We start from the raw sequence: 24521 nt of genomic DNA on the forward strand, positions 1-24521 counted from the left end.
ACACAATGAGGACATTTGTTGAATGCATGGGTAATGAAGATGAAGTTCAAACTAATATTTGAAGGAATCTTAGAGGAGCAAATATTTACAAGCAGTGTCAAAAAAGTTCCTGGACTGGTGTCACAAAAGTTCTTAAATTCGTATTTCAAATCAAGACTACAGGTTTTCTCATTGAAAGTAATTGCTCTGGAGTCTAGCACCAGTTTGTAGCGTTCTGTCATGCACTCTTATAAGGATTCTTCCAGGATCCTCCATAGCTCTGTCATCACGGCTATCTTGATGTTGTCAATGTCTTCAAAACAGATCCCCTTTGATCACACCTTTGAGTTTGGTAAAGAGGAAAAAGATCACATGTAGCCAATTTGGGTGAGTAGAAAGCTTGTCCAGCATGGGTGTTCTTCTCGGCCAGGATTTGTCAGAATCTTACAGTATTGTGAGCAGGCATGTTTGTTCTGCCACAACTGTCGCCTCTTCTCGCGCACTGAAAAAGCAAACGCTACAGAATATATTTGTATGGTACATGTTCTTGTTGATCGTCTGGCCCTGCGGAAGGAACTTAGTGGACCATGCCCCTCACATTGACAGTCAACATTAACAGTCCTGGAACCTTTCTGAAACCCCTTGTATAATGTGCCTGATTGTTTTGATTCTCAAATTATCGTTCAGTTTTTAAGATAATTGTATCAAATGAGGCTAGAATTAGATTTCCTATTTCAAAAAATGTCATGTCTCCACTTTCACCAGGTGTATAGAATAGTATCCTATTCTATACACTATATTCTATTGTATTATCCATCCATCCATCCATTTTCTACCGCTTATTCCCTTTGGGGTCGCGGGGGCGCTGGAGCCTATCTCAGCTACAATCGGGTGGAAGGCGGGGTACACCCTGGACAAGTCACCACCTCATCGCAGGCTTTTGTATTATATATTATATATATTCTATTGGATATGGCAAAGTATGGGAAAATGCCGATTAATCCAGTTTTTTTTAATTCCGGTCCGTGTTTTCCAGTGGGTCCATCGTCTGGCGGTGGTTTGGCTTCAAGTGGGATTATGTCGAACAGACAACCGTAATTAGTCAAGTGTGGGTCAAAAGCATTGCTATAAAAAGTAGCATTACTTCTAATATGTAGTATAATTTGAAAAGTCACCCGCTAGAGAATGAAGAGTGCTTACTCCGCATGTCAACATCTCCGTTCGGTGCTACACGCCCACACCATCAAAATGCAGAGGCAAACATTTCCAGATCAACACCGTATGAAAAATTTTTTGATTTTTTTAGTTGTGATTACCTTCTCTGCATGAAAGTTTAAAAGTAGCATATATTAATGCAGTATGAAGAAGAATGTTTTAGTGTAGACACATAGAATCATCATACTGCTGTGATTATATGCATCAAGTGTTCATTCAAGGCTAAGGCAAAATATCCACATATATATCGTGTATCGCGATATGGCCTTAAAATATCGCGATATTAAAAAAAGGCCATATCGCCCAGCCCTAGTTCAATGATGCCATTTTTGTTTGTCATGTATAATTGTCTATTTTGTGTTTATCCTTGAATAAACAGGTCAGTTTCTTGTTACCAACCATTGTGTATTATTCAAACTCACCTAATTCAGCTGGCTAGTTGTTATCAAGAGTACTAAAACCCTTTTCAACATGAGTCTGACAACTAAGTAGGCTAAATAACCTTAAACTTTAATACATGCTCGGATAGGCAAGTATCGGTATCGGATCGGAAGTGCAAAAACCTGGATCGGGACATGCACTTTCCGCGCGCGCGAAGTCACATTATCGATGAGAAAATGCATTTTTAGACAATATGATTTGCCTGAGCGGCTAGGAGACACCGTGAGTAGCAAGCGGTACTAAGTGGATAAGAAAAGACAGAAAAATTTTTTTATTTTTTTTTTATACTTGGGACTACCCGCGGGCCTGATTTTGGACGCTGGCGGGCCGTAGTTTCGGGACCCCTGCGCTAAAAAATTGGGGTTGGAGATACTATTGGCTCTTTATTCTAAAGTTAGCCATTTACTGTGAACTGCAAGTAAAATTTTTAGCATAATAAAAAACTATAACGAACTATTAAGATGTGACCTACCTTTCCTGTGGATTTAACTCCTTTCCATATGCAGAAATAAACAATGATCCAAGTGGCAATCAGACATGGCACAACCTCAAAGTTGATGCTACCGGGCTGATGAATCCCACTAGACAGATGGAGAACTTTGCGCCTGAGGAAAAAACAAGAGCCCATTGAAAAATGTTTGCCGTTTTACACAAATGAGTTGACATCGTTAAATAGGACTTTTAGAAAAAACTGATTCAACCTCTAACACAATTTAAAGTAAGCGATGGCATACTCCCAAAACTCCAGGACTGGGGAGCGCATGCCATCAGTCTCTATACAGCTGTGATTCATGTCTTGAGAACTGCTTTGGCAGGTGTGATGGAAGTCCTCTGTGCATTTGGGAGTGTTCCAGGGGTGTCCACAGGTGGCCCATGGCAGTGGATTAGTGAAAGAATGGCAGAGAAAGTAGAGCCCCCACACAAGAATCATGATGTAGTAGGTGTTGCAGAAAAACACAATCACCATTGATGCCAGGCCAAGACCTAGTATAGCAAACAAGACAACATGATTAGTGAACTGCCATGCCTTACACCTACAGCCTTATATTAAGAAGTACCTTTGAAAAGAGGTACAATGTTCCAGGCAGAGACCCCTCCCTGCTTCATGAACTGTCCCAGAGCGATTTCCAAGAAAAATACTGGGATGCCCCCAAAGAAAACTATCAGCAGGTAGGGGATAAGAAACACGCCTGCAATGACACAACAACTTGTCATGCGGTGCACAAATCCAATATACAGTGAAAGGCAGGTGGAGTTAGAATACAACTTATTATTTGAGCGGTTTGCTGGTTCACAATTGGGAAGTTAGTTAGGGGTTAAAACCAGCATCATGTCTAACTATAACCATTTATCAAAGTATAATTGTGTTTTGTTCCTAATGCTAGAACAGAGGGGTTTACATGATGACAGAGACTTACTATAAAAAACTATTGCTAATTACTCAGTAAACAACAATAGTAAAATCAAAGAATTTACTGTTATCAAATCCTGTTTTTTCAGTAACAATTTGATAGCACATATTGGCCAGAAAAGCTTACCTCCTCCGTTCTTGTAGCAAAGGTAAGGGAAGCGCCACACATTGCCCAGGCCTACAGCAAATCCTATGCACGACATGATGAAGTCCATTTGTCTGGTCCAAGTTACTCTCTCCACCACTGGTACTGCAACAGCCTTATTACTTCCATCTTGGCTCACTCTTCCACCCACACCATGCCCTGGACCCGCACTAGGCACAGGCCGCAGAGGGTGAGCTGATTCCTCACCCTCTGTTTCAGACAAGTCCCCTGCTTCCATCTGTGTGTGGCCGAGTTCACCTGGACAATATGGGTAGACAAAACACTTGTATTTCTTTTCAGTGTGATGTATGCTCAATATAAATGAAAATAGTTGTATTGTGCCTATGTCCCCACATTGTTAGAATCTATCCTGTAAACATTTGTTGTTTTAGTCTCGTGTCTCTCAAAATCCCTAATTGAAAGTGCTGGCTGACAGACTTATGCGCAGTACTATGAGCTCAAGGTGAATAAACAGTCCTTAATTTTAAAAGGGGAATATTGTTTTATTTTATTGCATGTTGGCACCAGTTTTTGTGTGTTTGGGATCCCCATAGGTGCATTAAATTTGAATTCAAACCATGGAGGTGTTGAGATATTTATAAAACAAACAATTGACCTTTGCCCCGATTTGAGACATATGCCAACTTGTTACATCAACGGGTATCTCCATTTAGGGTAAATGTTTTCTGACTGACAGTTTTTTTGTAGAAGCATGTTTGTAGCCCAAACAAAAATATGTCCACAGTGAGAGCCATAACCTAAGATGCAGTTATTGGTTGTAATGACCAGCACAGGTCACTCTGCCAACCTACAGCCTAATAGGAAGAAGTGCCTGCTTAACTTTTGTGTTTCGTGACAATGTGCCTACACGGACGTGGGGTCCAGCCAGACGTGCAGCTGCACAAGAAGTACAGGGAACCTTCTTATGCAGTATATTTGGTTAGTACTTATTTAAATAAATAATACTTTTTGTGAATTCCACATGGTTTCATATCATTTGACAGTCGTAAACTCTAAATAGATTAGATGTAATTATTGAATACAATTAAAATCAAGAGTAAGACTAAATTTGTTTGGGCCCGGGCCCCTCTGTAGTGAAAGTGTTGGGTCCGAAATCAAAAAGCTTAACCCCTGCTCTAAAACAAACATAATTTTAATATGAAAACGTAGATGGCTACTTAACTCTCAATGTACTCCACAGTACTTTAAAATCCGCGATGCACCGACACTGTTGTGAGTGAACAGCAAAGGAGCTAGGGAACACAGTATACAGACGGACTTACACCAAACTACATTTATTTGCGAAGACAGTTCCTACAATGAAGCAGTAAGGCCAATAACAAAAGATATATAACTATTTGTAACAATATGTAGCATCCTCCTTACCATTGATATTAGCAAGAGTTAGCATTTAGCATACATTCTTAGCATTTTATATTTAATTTTAACAGTTTTTTGTCTGCATTTGATAACTACTACTACTAGATAACTCAATTGACAAATGAAGATGATAGGCTAGCGATCTAGCATTGTAGCCTAACCTGACTGCACGGAAATGAGATAAGCAGCCTACATCTAATATTCTTGTAAGGATGTACATAGTCGTTTCAAATCAGGAGACATACATTTTAACACATAGCCTGTATACTTACAGCTTTATGGCACTGAAAGGTGTTGAAAGACAATGCTAATCAACTAACCTTTGAGATGTTTTCATCTCCTCTGTTCTGAAGTATATTCTTCACTTTCCTCTTACTGCGGGTCAGACTGGCTTGTTCGTGTACCAGTTAGATGCTAAAAATCCTTCGCTGTAACTACTAACATGGCAAAGAGAAGCAGTCGCAGCCAGCTTAACCGAATAAAAAATGTTCTGTTAAAAAGGGCTGTTTGCAACTCAAAATTACATTTTTAAACCAAAACATAACAAGAACACCACCGGTTAACGTATGTTACCGTTAGTGGTTTAAAGAACATTTATATATGTCTACATTTTTCACAAGTACTAATCATATTACGTAAAAATTGCTCGTCGGAATTTGTCTGGTGTTCAGGCTTGTCACTCACCAATGTCTCGGATTCATGTACACAAAAGGTGTGGGTGTCCACACAAAAAAGCAGTTTAAGAGAAGCAAATAAATTGCAGTCATGTTGTTGTTGCGATAAAATATACATTCAAAGGGTTGCCAACTCACTGAAAAAGATATGGGACATCTTTTTGGAACAACCAGTAGACTTGATTGTGATTTGTGTGGCTTTTTTATTTGTGTGCAATCAAATCTGTACATGTAATCAAACCTCACCACATTTTTTGCCCAAAATGCCACAATATTAACAGAATAAAATGAAATAAAACATTGTTCCTGCTGAACTGAATAAAAACTTGCTCTCAACGAATTTCTTCAAACCAAAACATGTAACAAGAACACCACTGGCAAGCTTATGCAGTGGTTTAAAGAACATATTCATTTATATGTCTATATTTTTCACAATTACTAATTACGTTGAATAAAAATTGCTTGTCGGCCCGAGGAATTTGTTCAGGCTCTTATCTCATCGCTCTAATTTATACTCACACGCAGGGAGAGTGCTTGCGCATACACGAAAACTAATAAACAAAAGCTAACTAAACTAACGATTTGCAGTCATGTTGTTATTACGATTTATACAGTACACACTCAGTGATAGCTAACATTAGCTAGCCAAATTGCCATCATTAGCTAACAACACAGAGCAAATGCCGGTGTGCATGTCTATGAGCATGAACTGATGAAGCCTACTCTGATAAGTTGCAAAACGTCTTACAAGACAAACGATCGATCGATTGAATGCCCTGTGAAAATTGATGTCAACATAAAATGATGTGGCGATCAAATTAAATGATGTGGCGATCAAATTAAATGATTTGGCGGACCTTGTTAATTGATGTGGCTTACCACATCAATGAATGTGGCGTGGAGCATAATGACGTGGCGGACCACTTTAAATTATGTGGTGAACACACTTTAAATAAAGCGGTGGGGCATATAAAATAATGCGGAGGCAACATAAAATGACATGCCCTGTTAAAATATTGTGTTGGGCCACTTAAATATGACGTGGCGAGGCACATTAGATCATGAAGCGGGCCATATAAAATGATAAAAGATAATAAAAAGATATGGCGGGATACATAAAATTATGTGACGGGTGTGCCATATATGCGGAGCACATTAAATATCGTGGCGGACCACTTTAAATGTGTGGGACCACATAAAAGATGTGTTGGACCACATAAATGATGTGGCAGGGCACCTAGTGACATGGCGGGGCACATTAAATGACATGATGGGCAACATAAAATGATGTGGCAGGGCACCTAAAGTGACGTAGTGAGCAACATAAAATGATGAGTTGGACCACGTAAATTGACATGGCGGGCCAAATGAAATGTTGTGGACCACATCAAATAATGTGTCAGACCACATTGAATGACGTGACCACGGCCACATGAAATGACATGGTGGGGAAAATTACACGATTTTGCAGACCACATAAACGTGGTGTGATATATTAAACAATGTGGCGGGCAGGCTACATAATGATGTGGAAAACCTCATACAATGATGTGGTGGGAAATTTTAAATGATGTGCCGTGGCACATAACATGACATGGCGGGGTAGATAAGATCACATGCCTATATGTGCTATGGCTATTAGGTTTTTTTTTCCTTGGCCTCAGTCTGGACCCCTCTCCAGGGGCTTAGACTGAATATTCCCCCCAAGCGTTTACATGTTTCCCACTTTTTTTGTAAGGGGCGCCAAAAGTTGGCAGACCCATCAGCGATCCTGTTCTGTCTCCCTGTAATGTTTGTCTGATCTTAAATGGGATTGTGCTGAAAATATTAATTTCCCCTCGGGGATTGTTAAAGTATTTCTGATTCTGATAAAATAATGTGGCGGTAACATAAAATGACGTGGCGGGCCGAGTTAAATGTGGTGGAGCAAATTAAATGATGTGTCAGGCCAAAATAAATGCGGCCGACTACATCAATTTATGTGGTTGCCCACTTAAAGGCCTACTGAAATGAATTTTTTTTATTTAAACGGGGATAGCAGATCTATTCTATGTGTCATACTTGATCATTTTGCGATATTGCCATATTTTTGCTGAAAGGATTTAGTATAGAACAACGACGATAAAGATTGCAACTTTTGGTATCTGATAAAAAAAAGGCTTGCCCCTACCGGAAGTAGCGTGACGTAGTCAGTTGAACATATACGCAAAGTTCCCTATTGTTTACAATGATGGCCGCATGAAGTGAGAGAGATTCGGACCGAGAAAGCGACAATTTCCCCATTAATTTGAGCGAGGATGAAAGATTTGTGGATGAGTAAAGTGCAAGTGAAGGACTAGTGGGGAGTTGAAGCTATTCAGATAGGGAAGATGCTGTGAGAGCCGGGGGTGACCTGATATTCAGCTGGGAATGACTACAACAGTAAATAAACACAAGACATATATATACTCTATTAGCCACAACACAACCAGGCTTATATTTAATATGCCACAAATTAATCCTGCATAAAAACACCTGCGTGTTTGTTATGCTAGCTCCTAGCTCCTCTGCTAGCTCCTAGCTCCATAGAACACGCCAATACAATTCAAACACCTGATCAACACACACAATCACTCAGCCCAAAAGACCGTTTACCTAACCCAAGGTTCATAAAGCTTATATATTTTTAAAAAGTTACGTACGTGACGCGCACCTACGGTCAAGTTATCGAATGTTTAGCAGCCAAGGCTGCATACTCACGGTACCTGATATTCAGCTGGGAATGACTACAACAGTAAATAAACACAAGACATATATATACTCTATTAGCCACAACACAACCAGGCTTATATTTAATATGCCACAAATTAATCCTGCATAATAACACCTGCGTGTTTGTTATGCTAGCTCCTAGCTCCTCTGCTAGCTCCTAGCTCCATAGAACACGCCAATACAATTCAAACACCTGATCAACACACACAATCACTCAGCCCAAAAGACCGTTCACCTAACCCAAGGTTCATAAAGCTTATATATTTTTAAAAAGTTACGTACGTGACGCGCACGTACGGTACGGTACGTGTTATGCTAGCTCCTAGCTCCTCTGCTAGCTCCTAGCTCCATAGAACACGCCAATACAATTCAAACACATGATCAACACACACAATCACTCAGCCCAAAAGACCGTTCACCTAACCCAAGGTTCATAAAGCTTATATATTTTAAAAAAGTTACGTACATACGCAAAAAAAAGCCAAACCTGCATACTCACAGTAGCACGTCTGCGTCTTTGTCATCCAAATCAAAGTAATCCTGGTAAGAGTCTGTGTTGTCCCAGTTCTCTACAGGCGTCTGTGTATCCAAATCAAAAGTCCTCCTGGTTAGAGTCTCTGTTATCCGAGTTCTTCCATCTTGACTGCATCTTTCGGGAATGTAAACAAAGAAGCGCCGGCTGTGTACTGTTGTGGCTGACTACGTTCGAAAAATACGTCCATTTCGCACCGACAACTTTCTTCTTTGCTTGCTCGGCTTCCTTCTCCATAATGCAATGAACATGATTGAAACAGATTCACGAACACAGATGTCCAGAATACTGTGGAATTATGAAATGAAAACAGAGCTTTTTCGTATCGGCTTCAATGTGGAAGGCATACCCGTGTTCGCCGGGCTACGTCACACGCATACGTCATCCTCAGAGGCGTTTCGAACCGGAAGTTTAGCGGCAAATTTAAAATGTCACTTTATAAGTTAACCCGGCCGTATTGGCATGTGTTATAATGTTAAGATTTCATCATTGATATATAAACTATCAGACTGCGTGGTCGGTAGTAGTGGGTTTCAGTAGGCCTTTAAAATGATGTGTCGGACCACTTAAAATGATGTTTTGGTGCATCTTAAAAGGAAACTGCACTTTTTTTGGAATTTTGCCTATGGTTCACAATTAATATGAGTGACAAGAAGACAGGTTTTTTTTGGTTTTTTTTACGATTACCTATAAAAGATGCGCCTAATGGGAGTCCCAGTTGTAAAAGCCCTCTAAAACAGCTTCAACACCTTCAAGCAATGTTTTATATACACAGTGCAAGAATATATATAATATAGTAACAGACACGTTTATAACAATAATTAATATGTACAATATTTGCCGTATTTTGATCATTTTAATAATTTCCAGGACGAATTTATTCCATGCATTGATTTCTGTTTCCATAGCAGCGCACGTCTGACTTCTGGCAACATGTGTGTTCCTACTTCCGGAATCAAACATGAGTGTGTGTTATAATCAGTGTTGGGTTAGTTACTGAAAACCAGTAACTAGTTACAGTTACTAGTTACTTTATTTCAAAAGTAACTCAGTTACTAATTCAGTTATTTACACCAAAAAGTAATGCGTTACTGTGAAAAGTAACTATTTAGTTACTTATTTTTTTCTAGTTTTTTTTTTAAAGCTCCCATTAATGCCCTTTTAGCCTTCATTTCAGTACTGTTATTCCACTGGAGAATAATACAATCTGTTGATCAGTGCTAGGATTTTTCAAAATGGGGTCCCAGGGACCCCATCAAGTCATAAAAATTGGGTCCTACAGTAAATTTTTGGGGTAACACTTTTTTGTAAGCGTTTTGAAAAAAAAAAAGATAAACGTATGCAGTCTTTCTCAAACTGCCAAGATACCTGTGGCGGTGGGGGCGTGGCTATGGGCGTGGTTATGGGCGTGATCACCATGACATCATCGAGTAATTTGCATAATTTACTACAATGATTTGATTTTCTCTAAAAAGGCTCAAAAAATGTATACTTACTAATTAATAATAACAGTTTTGTTTTAAACGTCCATCCGTCCATTTATTTTACAATATAATTACAACACTTTATGTACCGTACATATTTATATACAGATTTGAACAATAAGTTATTCACTGAAATATATTTATTAATTGTGGTTCTTACAAAAAATATATCTTATAAAATATAAAAGCTAAAATGTCTCAAAGCTTTGCCCCTTTAATTAGTGCATATTAAATAATTTAACTTTAGCCTACATCTACAACCACAGTATTTACCAGCAACATAAAGTGAAACAGAGGCAGAGGTGTCCTGCCACAGTCAGTAACAAATAAACAGAAAACAGTAGTAGTGGTAGATAGACACAGAGCTTCATCAAACATCTGATCCACTGAACAAAGAGCTCCAAAAATCTTGAACTTTAGACTGCCATCAGTTTTACTCCCTACACTTAACCATGTGTTTCCTACTGCCTGCAGACTTTGCACCGTTTGTTATATACACATGTTGTGTTTCTAATATAAATACATTTAATAAAGTCAAATACAAATAAGGCAACAAGAGAAGTATCCTACATTTCTCTTTTGTAAAGTAAATCTGAACAGCCGATATGGGCATCTACATCAACTATATGATTTGCCTGAAAAGATGGGGAGGACAAAAAAAAAATATATATATATATATATATATATATTTTTTTTTTTTTTAATTTTTATTTTTTTATTTTATTTGTGGCGGACGTAATTCTTTCGTGGCGGGCCGCCACAAATAAATGAATGTGTGGGAAACCCTGCGTATGCATTATCCTGTTGTATCTCACATTCTATATTGTGTTTTGGAAAAAGGTTGTAATAAACGTTACTTAATTCATTAAAAAAAATAAAAAATAAACAAAAAAAATTTGTATACACTACCGTTCAAAAGTTTGGGGTCACCCAAACAATTTTGTGGAATAGCCTTCATTTCTAAGAACAAGAATAGACTGTCGAGTTTCAGATGAAAGTTCTCTTTTTCTGGCCATTTTGAGCGTTTAATTGACCCCACAAATGTGATGCTCCAAAAACTCAATCTGCTCAAAGGAAGGTCAGTTTTGTAGCTTCTGTAACGAGCTAAAGTGTTTTCAGATGTGTGAACATGATTGCACAAGGGTTTTCTAATCATCACTTAACCTTCTGAGCCAATGTACAAACACATTGTACCATTAGAACACTGGAGTGATAGTTGCTGGAAATGGGCCTCTATACACCTATGTAGATATTGCACCAAAAACCAGACATTTACAGCTAGAATAGTCATTTACCACATTAGCAAAGTATAGAGTGTATTTCTTTAAAGTTAAGACTAGTTTAAAGTTATCTTCATTGAAAAGTACAGTGCTTTTCCTTCAAAAATAAGGACATTCAATGTGACCCCAAACTTTTGAACGGTAGTGTATATATGTAAATGTATTCAGTTATAAACATTCATTCACTTTCTTCTTTCCTCCATGGATCTAAACTTTACCGCTGCTGGTAGTTTTTTCTATGTTTTTATTTAATAAGTTGTAGGTGTATTTATTTCAGTATAAAAGTGTAAAAAGTGTTTTGCTTCGGTCATGAAATGGTGTGCAAGGGCATATATACATTTTATATTTAACGCTTAAATCTCTGGAGTCTACATCAACTTCAGATCTATCCCTCATTTCAAAATGTTTTATTTTTTTTTAATGTTGTTTTTTTGTTTGTTTGTTTTCCGCCCTTTTTTGTCAAACAAAACTATGTTTTTAATGCCAAACACACAAAATATGCAAAATCTTCCACCAAAAATATTTTTCAAAGTGGACTATTTGATGTGAAGTCATCGGAACCTTGGATAGGTCAATAATTCATAATAACATTGATTTTGATTCAATATTATGTTTTGAGCAATGACAGTTTGAAAGAAATTGATTAACGTGGACCCCGACTTAAACAAGTTGAAAAACTTATTGGGGTGTTACCATTTAGTGGTCAATTTTAGGGAATATGTACTGTACTGTGCAATCTACTAATAAAAGTCTCAATCAATCAATCCACTCCCTCGCTCTTTCTGTCTCTGCCCCTCCCTCACGAATGCTGTCGCGTGCGCACAACTTGTTTTGTTTTTAACCCCTTCTTTACCCTGAACGTACATTGAAAATACACGCAACCCTACCTCAAAATGCCGGACATTTGAGGCATTTAAGAAACTCCGCCCGGACAGCCCCGCAAAAGAAGACATGTCCGGTGAAAAGAGGATGCATGGTCAGTCTAGAACAGGGGTCACCAACGCGGTGCCCGTGGGCACCAGGTAGCCCGTAAGGACCAGGGGCCGTACTTATCAAGCTTCTTAGAGTGCCATTTTACACTTAAGTCCTGAGAATTTGCGAAATTTAGTCCTACTCTCAAACTTAAGAATAAAAGCTTTTTATCAACGTTCTTAAGTCTAAGAATCACTCCTACTCTCCACGATATTTAAGAGACCTTCAGAGGTGTCTTAAGTGGTTAGGAGTTGCCAGCAGGGGATGGCACTGAGGCGAGAGAGACGTGCGCGAACGTTCAGGGAACGGAACAATGTTGTTGTTTTTTTTGATGACGAGCAGCTGATCAAACGGTATCGTTTAGACCAGGGGTCGGCAACCTTTACCACTCAAAGAGCCATTTTGGCAAGTTTCACAAATTAAAGAAAGTAATGGGAGCCACAAAAAAAATGTAAAATGAAAAACACCGCATACAAAGCTTTAATGCTTTGTGCTATGTTAACCAGGGGTCTCCGACACACTCACCGGCACGCACTTTAATGTGGAAATTTGATGTTAGTGCAGCCCGCGAGTTTTGAATGGCGCTTGATAGCGTCATACTTGCCAACCCTCTCATTTTTCCCGGGAGACTCCCGAAAGTCAGAGCGCGAAGACACTGCATTTGGCGCCCTCTACAGTCTGCCCTAACAGTGTACCTGCTCGACCACACGTAGAATGTAATTTCATCTTGCTCACGTAAGTGACAGCAAGGCTACTATATCAGCAGCCACACATCTTACACTGACGGGGGAGGGTTGATGTGTGGGGGGATTTGGTGGTAGCGGGGGTGTATAATGTAGACCGGAAGAGTTAGGGCTGCATGGGATTCTGGGTAATGGTTGTGTTGTGTTTATGTTGTGTTACGGTGGGATGTTCTACAGAAATGTGTTTTTCATTCTTTTTTTGGTGTGGGTTCACATTGTGGCGCATATTTGTAACGTAACAATGTTAAAGTTGTTTGATACGGCTACCGTCAGTGTAAGCTGTGTGGCTGATGAGTAAGTATGCTTTGCTGTCTCCTGTGTGCGGAAGTAATAACAACATGCAACATGTGGCTGGACTGGCACGCTGTATGTAAATGCTATAGAGGACAATTACTGCAGTGCAATTAGAGCACGCCCTTTATTTAGTAATTAGAGTGTAAATAGGATTAATGTTTACCTGGGAGTAATCTATGAGAGACACTGAGATCCATAATTTTCCTGGGAAAATCGGGGGAGTCGGCATGTATGTAGCTGAGCCGCATCAGAGTGGTCAAGGAGCCGCGGGTTGCCGACCCCTGGTTTAGACAGAGCGGATATTATTTTTGTCACAGATTTAATACTTTTCGATTCCTTGTTGATTTCTGCATGTGTGCAGTGGGCTAGTATATATAGAGCCACCCACACCAGTTTCAAATTAGTTGCCTAATTAATGAATTGGAAAGAAAAATGTTATGACAGTAGCGTATGTGTGTGGCCGTGAGGTGAGTGACGTCAGTGAGTGTGTGGGCGATAGAAGAGAGGGAGCGGTAGCGTGAGTGCCGGCGGGGACTAGTTTGTTTTGTATTATTTTGTAGTTTATTGTCAAAATATACACTCCCATTGTCCACTTAAATATTTCCAAGATATTTCTTTATTCTTAGACAACGGATTCCCTTCCGTGATTGGTCATTTCTATGGACACAGAAATGACGTCACCTAAAATTACGTTTACGGCACATAGTAATGTCGTAATTCAGCTCTGAGTGTGACACTTACGATTCAGTCCTACACTTCGCTGAAAGTGTGAGTAAGACGCTTGATAACTAACTTTTAAGTGCAGCTTTCAGCGAATAATTTATTTACTCTTAAGTCAACTCTTAGCAGACTTCTTAGGAGTAATTCTAAGAAGCTTGATAAGTACGGCCCCAGATGAGTAGCCCGCTGGCCTGTTCTAAAAATAGCTCAAATAGCAGCACTTACCAATTAGCTGCCTCTATTTTTTAAATTGTATTTATTTACTAGCAAGTTGGTCTCGCTTTGCTCGACATTTTTAATTCTAAGAGAGACAAAACTCAAATAGAATTTGAAAATCCAATAATTTTTTTTAAAGACTTGGTCTTCACTAACAAAGAAACAGATAACAGATTTGGTGTCCAGTTCAAAGTGTGACATGATTTATTTAAAAATTTGAGAGTTGACTTTTGTATTTTACATTAGTTATTATTTTTACAAACATGGTGCAAAGTAATTCATGATTATTTTAAAAATGTTAGTGGCTAGCTAGTTAAAATGGGATATTGTGATTTCACAAGACTGTCTTAGAAGTGATCATTTGAAAATGTTCAATTTGAAAAATGTGCACTTACAGAAAATTTTAAAATAAAGTGTTTCATATTGATATTTATCTGTTTCTATATATATTTATTGTGAGAAATCATTAAGATGATCAGTGTTTCCACATAGATAAATATGATTAATTATTAATAATAACATAAAGTTAAAGGTAAATTGAGCAAATTGGCTATTTCTGGCAATTTATTTAAGTGTGTATCAAACTGGTAGCCCTTCGCATTAATCAGTACCCAAGAAGTAGCTCTTGGTTTCAAAAAGGTTGGTGACTCCTGGGGCCGTACTTATCAAGCTTCTTAGAATTACTCCTAAGAAGTCTGCTAAGAGTTGACTTAAGAGTAAATAAATTCTTCGCTGAAAGCTGCACTTAAAAGTTAGTTATCAAGCGTCTTACTCACACTTTCAGCGAAGTGTAGGACTGAATCGTAAGTGTCACACTCAGAGCTGAATTACGACATTACTATGTGCCGTAAACGTAATTTTAGGTGACGTCATTTCTGTGTCCATAGAAATGACCAATCACGGAAGGGAATCCGTTGTCTAAGAATAAAGAAATATCTTGGAAATATTTAAGTGGACAATGGGAGTGTATATTTTGACAATAAACTACAAAATAATACAAAACAAACTAGTCCCCGCCGGCACTCATGCTACCGCTCCCTCTCTTCTATCGCCCACACGCTCACTGACGTCACTCACCTCACGGCCACACACATACGCTACTCTCATAATCAAAACATGGTCCCTTCCTAACAGGTATTTACTTACCAACAAAGTCAAAGAGATATCTTTTAAAATCATTCATCGTTATTACCCTGTAAAGACTGTGATGGTTAGATACAAGAAGGACATTGATGTTACCTGCACCTTATGTAACATGCATCCAGAGATTGTTTACCACCTGTTTTGGACTTGTGAAAGCACTCGATCACTATGGCAGGGCATCTGTCGCTTCATGCTGGACAATATTCTTGACAAATTTGTGCTTTGTTTTAAAGATGTGATATTTGGTTTTACACTATATGAACAAAAAATTGAAAAGGAATTTTACCTTTGCAACCTCATTATACTATTGGCTAAGTTTTGTATTCATAAATGTAAGTTTCTCAATACCCGACCTGTCTTTTGTGCCTTTAAAAAAGAGTTAGAACTGTACATTAAGACACTCTCTACCTCTAGCAACCAGAAAGCTGTGAAGACGATTATGCTGTGTTCCAAATTTGAGTTGTTTACTGAAATTGAGTGAGCCTATGGCTTTGCACTTTATTTATATTATATATATGTTTTTTTGCATTCTATTTTAGTTACTTTGAATTTATAACCCCCTGGCGCTGCTTTGTATTCTTTTTGTACTGTTTTGTACTACTTTTGTACTTATTTGATTGTTGAAATGTTGAAATGTATAAATAAAACTTTAAAAAAAAAAAAAAAAAAAAAAAAAAAAAAAAAACCCGCTACTCTCATAACATTTTCTTTCCAATTCATTAATTAGGCAACTAATTTGAAACTGGTGTGGGTGGCTCTATATATACTAGCCCACTGCAGCCACATGCAGAAATCAACAAGGAATCGAAAAGTATTAAATCTGTGACAAAAATAATACCCGCTCTGTCTAAACGATACCGTTTGATCAGCTGCTCGTCATCAAACAAATCCAGGACATCGTTCCGCTCCCTGAACGTTCGCGCACGTCTCTCTCGCCTCAGTGCCATCCCCTGCTGGCAACTCCTAACCACTTAAGACACCTCTGAAGGTCTCTTAAATATCGTGGAGAGTAGGAGTGATTCTTAGACTTAAGAACGTTGATAAAAAGCTTTTATTCTTAAGTTTGAGAGTAGGACTAAATTTCACAAATTCTCAGGACTTAAGTGTAAAATGGCACTCTAAGAAGCTTGATAAGTACGGCCCCTGGTCTAGAATATCTCCATGTTAAGAAACTCGGCTTCAGCTGCACCATGTCTTGTTAGTAAACACAGACACGCCCCCCCACCTCTCCTCTCCTCCCCACACCCACACTCAGCCACACACACACACACACACAGCGCCTCTTCTCTTATCCCCATTGTGACACAGGAAGAATCAGAAGGACGACACTGAAACTCTCCAATAAAACACACTTAGATCTTCTGTTTTTAGCCGATACTACATTTAAAAAAACGTACAATAACGCTGTAACGCATCATGTAGTAACGGTAACTGAGTTACTGAATATAAAAAATAACGCGTTAGATTACTAGTTACCGCCGAAACTAACGCTGTTACAGTAACGCGTTAGTCCCAACACTGGTTATAATCATGGCAGACTTGGTGACAACAAAGATGACTATTTTTGGACAAATGAGGATTTGCAACTTTATACTTTTGAAGCGAAATATACTGCTACTTATAGAAGCGAGCACAAAGGAAGAGTGAGGCGTTGGAGCAGACGAAAGCGGGGACAGGGGGATGAAAGCGATTTTGACACTATAAATATGGAACTTGGAGACGAGCTATTTTGACATAAATGGATTGCTTATCCAAAATTAACAGGAAATATCCCTGGCCAGCCGGACCAGACGAACAACTGTCCATCGAGTGAGTCACTTTAATATCGATCATGATACACGCAGCACGCCATGCGTGTTAGTACAACTACAGTACATATGCTGTCTGGCTAGCTCAGCTGTGTACAAACAAAACATAAAATGTGGGCTATTACTTTACAGATACTGTAATATGATTGCTCATGTTTTTCAGTAAGTACAGATTGGTGTCGTATCGCAGTGTTCTGCATTACAAACTCAAACGCGTTTCGTGTTTTTGTAGAAGCTAGCTGATGTCTGCCGTAGTTAGCTTTTACCGAATACCGAAGCACGCAGATGTGTTAGTATGCTAGAAAAATAGTTCCTCAGTGTTCGCTCTTACAATAACAATGTCGCTACAGTTTGGTTATTTTACAGGTTACGTTATTGTTGACGGTTTTTGAATGCGTTTTCAAAGTGATTTAGAGGTAGACTTGATTGCTCCCATTAGCTGCATTGCTCGCCACCAAGAATGACCCGATGTTTACATGTTAGAAAGTGAAAAAAAAAAAAACATTTTGTCTTCTTGTCCCAATGATTGTTAACAATAGGCAAAATAAAAAAAATTAAAATGTGCAGTTCCCCTTTAAATGATGTGTCAGTCCACTTAAAAGGAAATGGCAGACCACCCCTAAATGATGTGGCTGCTCGCAAAAACCGTGTGGCAGACTACATAAAATGACAAGGGGACCACATAAAATTGTATGTCGGGCCAGATTCAAAGATGTGGCGGGATAGTTTAATTGATATCGCAGACCAGATTTAATTGATGTGGCAGACCAGATTAATTGATGTGACAGACTACATAAAATGACATGGCGGGCCAATTTAAAGGATGTGTCAGGCCAAATTAAATGTGGCAACATAAAATTATTTGGTAGGGCTCATTACATGAGGTGGCGGACCACATAAAATAATGTAACGGCAACACAAAATGACAAGGCGGGCCAAGTTTAACGTGGCAGGCCATTTTAAACGTGGCGGACTGTATAAAATGACGTGCCGGAACACATAAAACGATGTCGGGCCACATTATGACGCGAGGGACCATCATTTAATGATGTGTGAGGCATTTTTAAACGAAACCATGTGGCGGCAGACCATATAAATGATAAATGGGTTATACTTGTATAGCGCTTTTCTACCTTCAAAGTACTCAAAGCGCTTTGACAGTATTTCCACATTCATCCATTCACACACACATTCACACACTGATGGCGGAAGCTGCCATGCAAGGCGCTAACCAGCAGCCATCAGGAGCAAGGGTGAAGTGTCTTGCCCAAGGACACAACGGACGTGACTAGGATGGTAGAAGGTGGGGATTGAACCCCAGTAACCAGCAACCCTCCGATTGCTGGCACGGCCACTCTACCAACTTCGCCACGCCGTCCCTAAAATGATATAACGGACCACAGAAAAAATGTCAGGCCAATGTCAGACCAAATACAATGATGTGAATACCCAAATCTGGCCTTGATTTTGACACTGTGTTTATATACAAGCTGTGCACTGACTATTCTAATGTATATCACCAATGCATCTACGGCAACGCCCCCTCCTACCTCAAGGACCTAGTTTCCCCTCAACCCCCTACCCGCAGCCTCCGCTCCTCAAACACTAACCTCCTCAAACCCATCAGGACAAAGTTACAATCTATGGGCCGCCGGGCTTTCTGCTTGACCGCTCCCGAACTTTGGAACACTCTCCCCGACCATCTTAGAGCACCACAGTCGGTCGACCCATTTTAAGAAGGGACTAAAAACCCACCTTTTTAGCACAGCTTTTATCTAATTTCCCTGCCTTCTTGTTTTTAAATGCACTGCTTGCTTATCTGTTTTTTTTATCCAGTGCTTTCAGGCTCTTATTTCTACTTTATCTATGTTTCTGTTTTATCTAGTGTGTGTCATGATTCATTTCTATTTTATTTTTTTATTATATATTCTTACTTTCTATTTTTATTTTTAATACTTTGTAGCACTTTGAGATTTTAACAAATGTAAAGTGCATAACAAATGCAATTCATTATTATTATTATTATCAATATTATTATATCCACGTTTCAAAAATATTTATGTAAACATGGAGATGTAATCACTGTTTTGAGTTCATGTTTGTCACACAAGTTCCTATACTTGTCACAACGTTTTTGAGGTTGTGAGATAAACAAATGCATGTCTTTTTGGTAATTGTGTGAATTCTTGTCAAACGGTGCTTAAAAAAAACATGCCTACCTTGAGTATTCTCCCCCATACCTTTGGACACGCACTGAGTCACAACAGGTAAGATGTGTGTCGCTGCTCTTTTCGGCATTTGCCCCCCAACTTTCTTGAGAAACACTCAAATGAATGTCACGCAGTTTTTGGACGATGCAGCCTCACGTTAGCTCAACCAAGAGACGCGGCCGAGTGGGTTGTGTCCGTCAGAAGCCGTCGACGAAGCACTTGAATGTGAGCCTGAAGAATGTCATGGATGGCTGCTAGAAGAGGCACTTCCGCAGCTGGTGGCTTGCTTTTGGTGGAGCTTGTCCCAGTCCAGGCGGAGGTTGGAGGAGGCTGCTGGCCGCTGCACACACAGTCCTTCACTTGTATGACAGGACGGACGTGTGTCCTTGTGGCGCCACCATGATGCGACGGTATAAAGGGCGCGTCATTCAAATAATGACGTGGGGATTGTTGGTGACGCACACTGATTGTGTGTGTGGGTGGTTCGATCCAAATATCGGTGTTTTATCGGTTTTGGGTCGAGAGAGAACGTTTTTTCAGATGTCTTGAGTTATTTTCTCGTATATCTGTGATTTTTGTTCAATTACTTTTTCCAAATATTGTTAGTGTGTTTGTGCCATTCATTGGTGCAAGGCGAGGTTGGTAATATTTTTTAAATATGTAGGTTGTATACTTAAAACGTTGTCCCTATATACACTATATTGCCAAAAGTATTTGGCCACCTGCCTTGACTCACATATGAACTTGAAGTGCCATCCCATTCCTAAGCCATAGGGTTCAATATGATGTGGGTCCATCTTTTGCAGCTATTACAGCTTCAACTCTTCTGGGAAGGCTGTCCACAAGGTTGCGGACGGAGTGTGTTTAAAGGAATTTTCCACCATTCTTCCAAAAGCGCATTGGTGAGGTCACACACTGATGTTGGTCAAGAAGGCCTGGCTCCTCAGTCTCCGTTCTAATTCATCCCAAAGATGTCATATCGGGTTCAGGTCAGGACTCTGTGCAGGCAGACTCTGTCCATGTCCATGTTTTTATGGACCTTGCTTTGTGCACTGGTGCACAGTCATGTTGGAAGAGGAACGGGCCCGCTCTAAACTGTTCCCACAAGGTTGGGAGCATGGAATTGTCCAAAATGTTTTGGTATCCTGGAGCATTCAAAGTTCCTTTCACTGGAACTAAGGGGCCAAGCCCAACTCCTGTAAAACAATCCCACACCATAATTCTTCCTCCCCCAAATTTAAGTTAAAAGTTAAAGTACCAATGATTGTCACACACACACGAGGTGTGGTGAATTGTGTCCTCTGCATTTGACCCATCCCCTTGTTCCCCCCTTGGGAGGTGAGGGGAGCAGTGAGCAGCAGCGGTGGCCACGCTAGGGAATCATTTGGTGATTTAACCCCCAATTCCAACCTTTGATGCGGAGTGCCAAGCAGGGAGGTAATGGGTCCCATTTTTATAGTCTTTGGTATGACTCGGCCGGGGTTTGAACTCACAACCCACCGATCTCAGGGCGGACACTCTAACCATTAGGCCACTGAGTAGGTGGCTTAGCGGTTGGATGGTAAAGCGTGATTCATCAGGCCAGAGAAGGCGTCTCCACTACTCTAGAGTCCAGTGGAGAAGTGCTTTACACCACTGCATCCCACGCTTTGCATTGGACTTGGTGATGTATGGCTTAGATACAGCTGATCGGCCATGGAAACCCATTCCATGAAGCTCTCTGCGTACTGTACGTGGGCTAATTGGAAGGTCACATGGAGTTTGGAGCTCTGTAGCAACTGACTGTGCAGAAAGTCTTTGCACTATGCGCTTCAGCATCCGCTGACCCCTCGCTGTCAGTTTACGTGGCCTACCACTTGGTGGCTGAGTTGCTGTTGTTCCCAAACTCTTCACTTTTGTTATAATAAAGCCAACGGTTGACTTTGTAATATTTAGGAGCGAGGAAATTTCACGACTGGATTTGTTGCACGTGTGGCATCCTATGACAGTTCCACGCTGGAAATCCCTGAGCGCGGCCCATTCTTTCACAAATGTTTGTGGAAACAGTCTCCATGCCTAAGTGCTTGATTTTATACACCTGTGGCCGGGCCAAGTGATTAGGCCACCTGATTCTGATCAATTGGATGGGTGGCCAAATACTTTTGGCAATATAGTGTATATACTGTACAATATTTGAAGTACACCTTTCTTTAAGAATAATGGTCAACTTGTATTTTGTATTTTCCGAATGTTTGGGAATGTTTTTCCTCTCCCCAAATTTGTCACTTTGATTTTTTGATTGATTGAGGCTTTTATTAGTAGGTTGCACAGTGAAGTGCATATTCCGTACAATTGACCACTAAATGGTAACACCCAAATAAGTTTTTCAACTTGTTTAAGTCGGGGTCCACTTAAATTGATTCATGATACAGATATATACTATCATATATACTATCATCATAATACAGTCATCACACAAGATAATCACATTGAATTATTTACATTATTTACAATCAAGGGTGTGGAGGGGGTGGGGTAGGATATGGACAGCAAGTAGTGGGCATATAGAGAGAGAGAGAGAAAGGGAGAGAGAGAAAGAGCGAGAGAGAGAGAGAGATCAGAAAGCATAAGAAAAAGTATCTGCATTTGATTGTTTACATTTGATTATTAGCAATCCGGGGAGGGTGTTAGTTTAGGGTTGTAGCTGCCTGGAGGTGAACTTTTAGTGCGGTTTTGAAGGAGGATAGAGATGCCCTTTCTTTTATACCTGTTGGGAGCGCATTCCACATTGATGTGACATAGAAAGAGAATGAGTTAAGACCTTCGTTAGTTCGGAATCTGTGTTTAACGTGGTTAGTGGAGCTCCCCCTGGTGTTGTGGTTATGGCGGTCATTTACGTTAAGGAAGTAGTTTGACATGTACTTCGGTATCAGGGAGGTGTAGCGGATTTTATAGACTAGGCTACCGAAACATAGCATTCAATTATGAATAAACAATATTCTGCTAACCTGTTAATGTTGTGCTTACTTCCCTTGTGTAGAGATCCTTTTTTTTTAATGTTATTGAGGTTTTTCCACAATAAATTCCATAAAAAATTAAGTTTTTTACATTTTTTATTAAAATCATTATGCAACCTTTCTTTCTAAAATTCGTAACACTGATCAGATTGATTTCAGAGTTCATGAGATATGAAATTGAGCACATATAAACCAATCAGTATCATAATATTTTAATTGATAATTCAATTTATTTTCTTTGTAAACACCCAGTGTTTTGGTAGTCACCTCTATTTTGTTTGCATCCTGGAGTCTGATAAAGATCACATGTTACTTATGATCTAAACCAGTGGTCCCCAACCAAAAATACAAATAAAAATTATTGTTTTTATTAAATCAACATAAGATACACTTACAATTAGTGCACCAACCCAAAAAACCTCCCTCCCCCATTTACACTCATTCACACAAAAGGGTTGCTTCTTTCTGTTGTTAATATTTCTGGTTCCTACATTATATATCAATATATATCAATACAGTCTGCAGGGATACAGTCCATAAGCACACATTATTGTATTTGTTTATGCCAAAAAAACCAAACCCCCCCCCCCCCCATCTAAACCCTATGTGTCAAAGTCAAGGCCCGAATTAATCATCTATGGCAGTGGTTCTTAACCTGGGTTTGATCGAACCCTAGGGGTTCGGTGACTCGGCCTCAGGGGTTCGGCAGAGGTCAAAATACACCCGACTCATCGTGTAAATAAAAACTTCTCCCTATCGGCGTATTACGGATACGGCAACAGCAGAAATCAGACTGATTTACAGGTGTGTAATTTGTTGTGAGTTTATGCACTGTTGGTTTTGTTGTTTGAACAAGGTGATGTTCATGCACGGTTCATTTTGTGCACCAGTAAAAAAAACATGGTAACACTTTAGTATGGGGAACATATTCACCATTAATTAGTTGCTTATTAACATGCAAATTAGTAACATATTGGCTCTAAACTAGTCATAATAAAGTACTTATTAAAGCCTTATTCGGCACGGCCTTATTATAACCCTGGCCCTAACCCTAACCCTAACCAAATAACTCTAAATTAAGTCTTTGTTACTTAGAATATGTTCCCCTAGTGTCCAAAAAACTCTAAATTAAGTCTTTGTTACTTAGAATATGTTCCCCTAGTGTCCAAAAAACTATAAATTAAGTCTTTGTTACTTAGAATATGTTCCCCATACTAAAGTGTTACCAAAAACATAACTGTCTTGAATTTGAAAAAAAAACATTTTATTTTTCACTAAAGAAGGGTTCAGTGAATGCGCATATGAAACTGGTGGGGTTCGGTACCTCCAACAAGGTTAAGAACCACTGATCTATGGCCCCCGGGATGATATTTGATTAGTATTAGAACCGCCGCCTGTTATATATATATATATATATACATTAGGGCTGTGAATCTTTGGGTGTCCCACGATTCGATTCAATATCGATTCTTGGGGTCACGATTCGATTCAAAATCGATTTTTTTTTTTCAATTCAACACGATTCTGGATTCAAAAACGATATTTTCCCGATTCAAAAGGATTCTCAATTCATTCAATACATAGAATTTCAGCAGGATCTATCCCAGTCTGCTGACATGCAAGCAGAGTAGTAGATTTTTGTAAAAAGCTTTTATAATTGTAAAGTACAATGTTTTATCAACTGATTGCAATAATGTAAATTTGTTTTAACTATTAAATGAACCAAAAATATGACTTATTTTATCTTTGTGAAAATATTGGACACGGTGTGTTGTCAAGCTTATGAGATGCGATGCAAGTGTAAGCCACTGTGACACTATTGTTCATTTATTTTTATTTTTATAAATGTCTAATGATAATGTCAATGAGGGATTTTTAATCACTGCTATGTTAAAGTTGTAACTAATATTGATACTGTTGTTGATAATATTAATTTTTGTTTCACTACTTTTGGTTTGTTCTGTGTCGTGTTTGTGTCTCCTCTCAATTGCTCTGTTTATTGCAGTTCTGAGTGTTGCTGGGTCGGGTTTGGTTTTGGAATTGGATTGCATTGTTATGGTATTGCTGTGTATTGTTTTGTTGGATTGATTAATTAAAAAAAATAAAAATAAAATAAAAATAACACAA

General features: G+C 39.2%; 1 protein-coding gene across 4 annotated transcripts in view; it reads right to left on the minus strand.

Moving 5' to 3' along the window:
• LOC133653929 (sodium- and chloride-dependent creatine transporter 1-like) overlaps positions 1–19797 on the minus strand; it is a 32099-nt gene extending 12302 nt beyond the window's left edge. For all 4 annotated transcript variants that reach the window (XM_062053770.1, XM_062053768.1, XM_062053769.1 and 1 more), the window contains exons 1-5: positions 19408–19797; positions 3174–3449; positions 2694–2825; positions 2370–2619; positions 2108–2240 (exon numbers count right to left, since the gene is read on the minus strand). In XM_062053770.1, the coding sequence (XP_061909754.1) occupies positions 2108–2240; positions 2370–2619; positions 2694–2825; positions 3174–3449; positions 19408–19486 (870 nt within the window). In that variant the 5' untranslated portion in view covers positions 19487–19797. The remainder of the gene's footprint in view (positions 1–2107; positions 2241–2369; positions 2620–2693; positions 2826–3173; positions 3450–19407) is intronic.
• Between the last annotated feature and the right edge of the window lie 4724 nt (positions 19798–24521).

Source organism: Entelurus aequoreus, linkage group LG07, assembly GCF_033978785.1.
Source record: "Entelurus aequoreus isolate RoL-2023_Sb linkage group LG07, RoL_Eaeq_v1.1, whole genome shotgun sequence".
Classification (NCBI taxonomy): Eukaryota; Metazoa; Chordata; class Actinopteri; order Syngnathiformes; family Syngnathidae; genus Entelurus; species Entelurus aequoreus.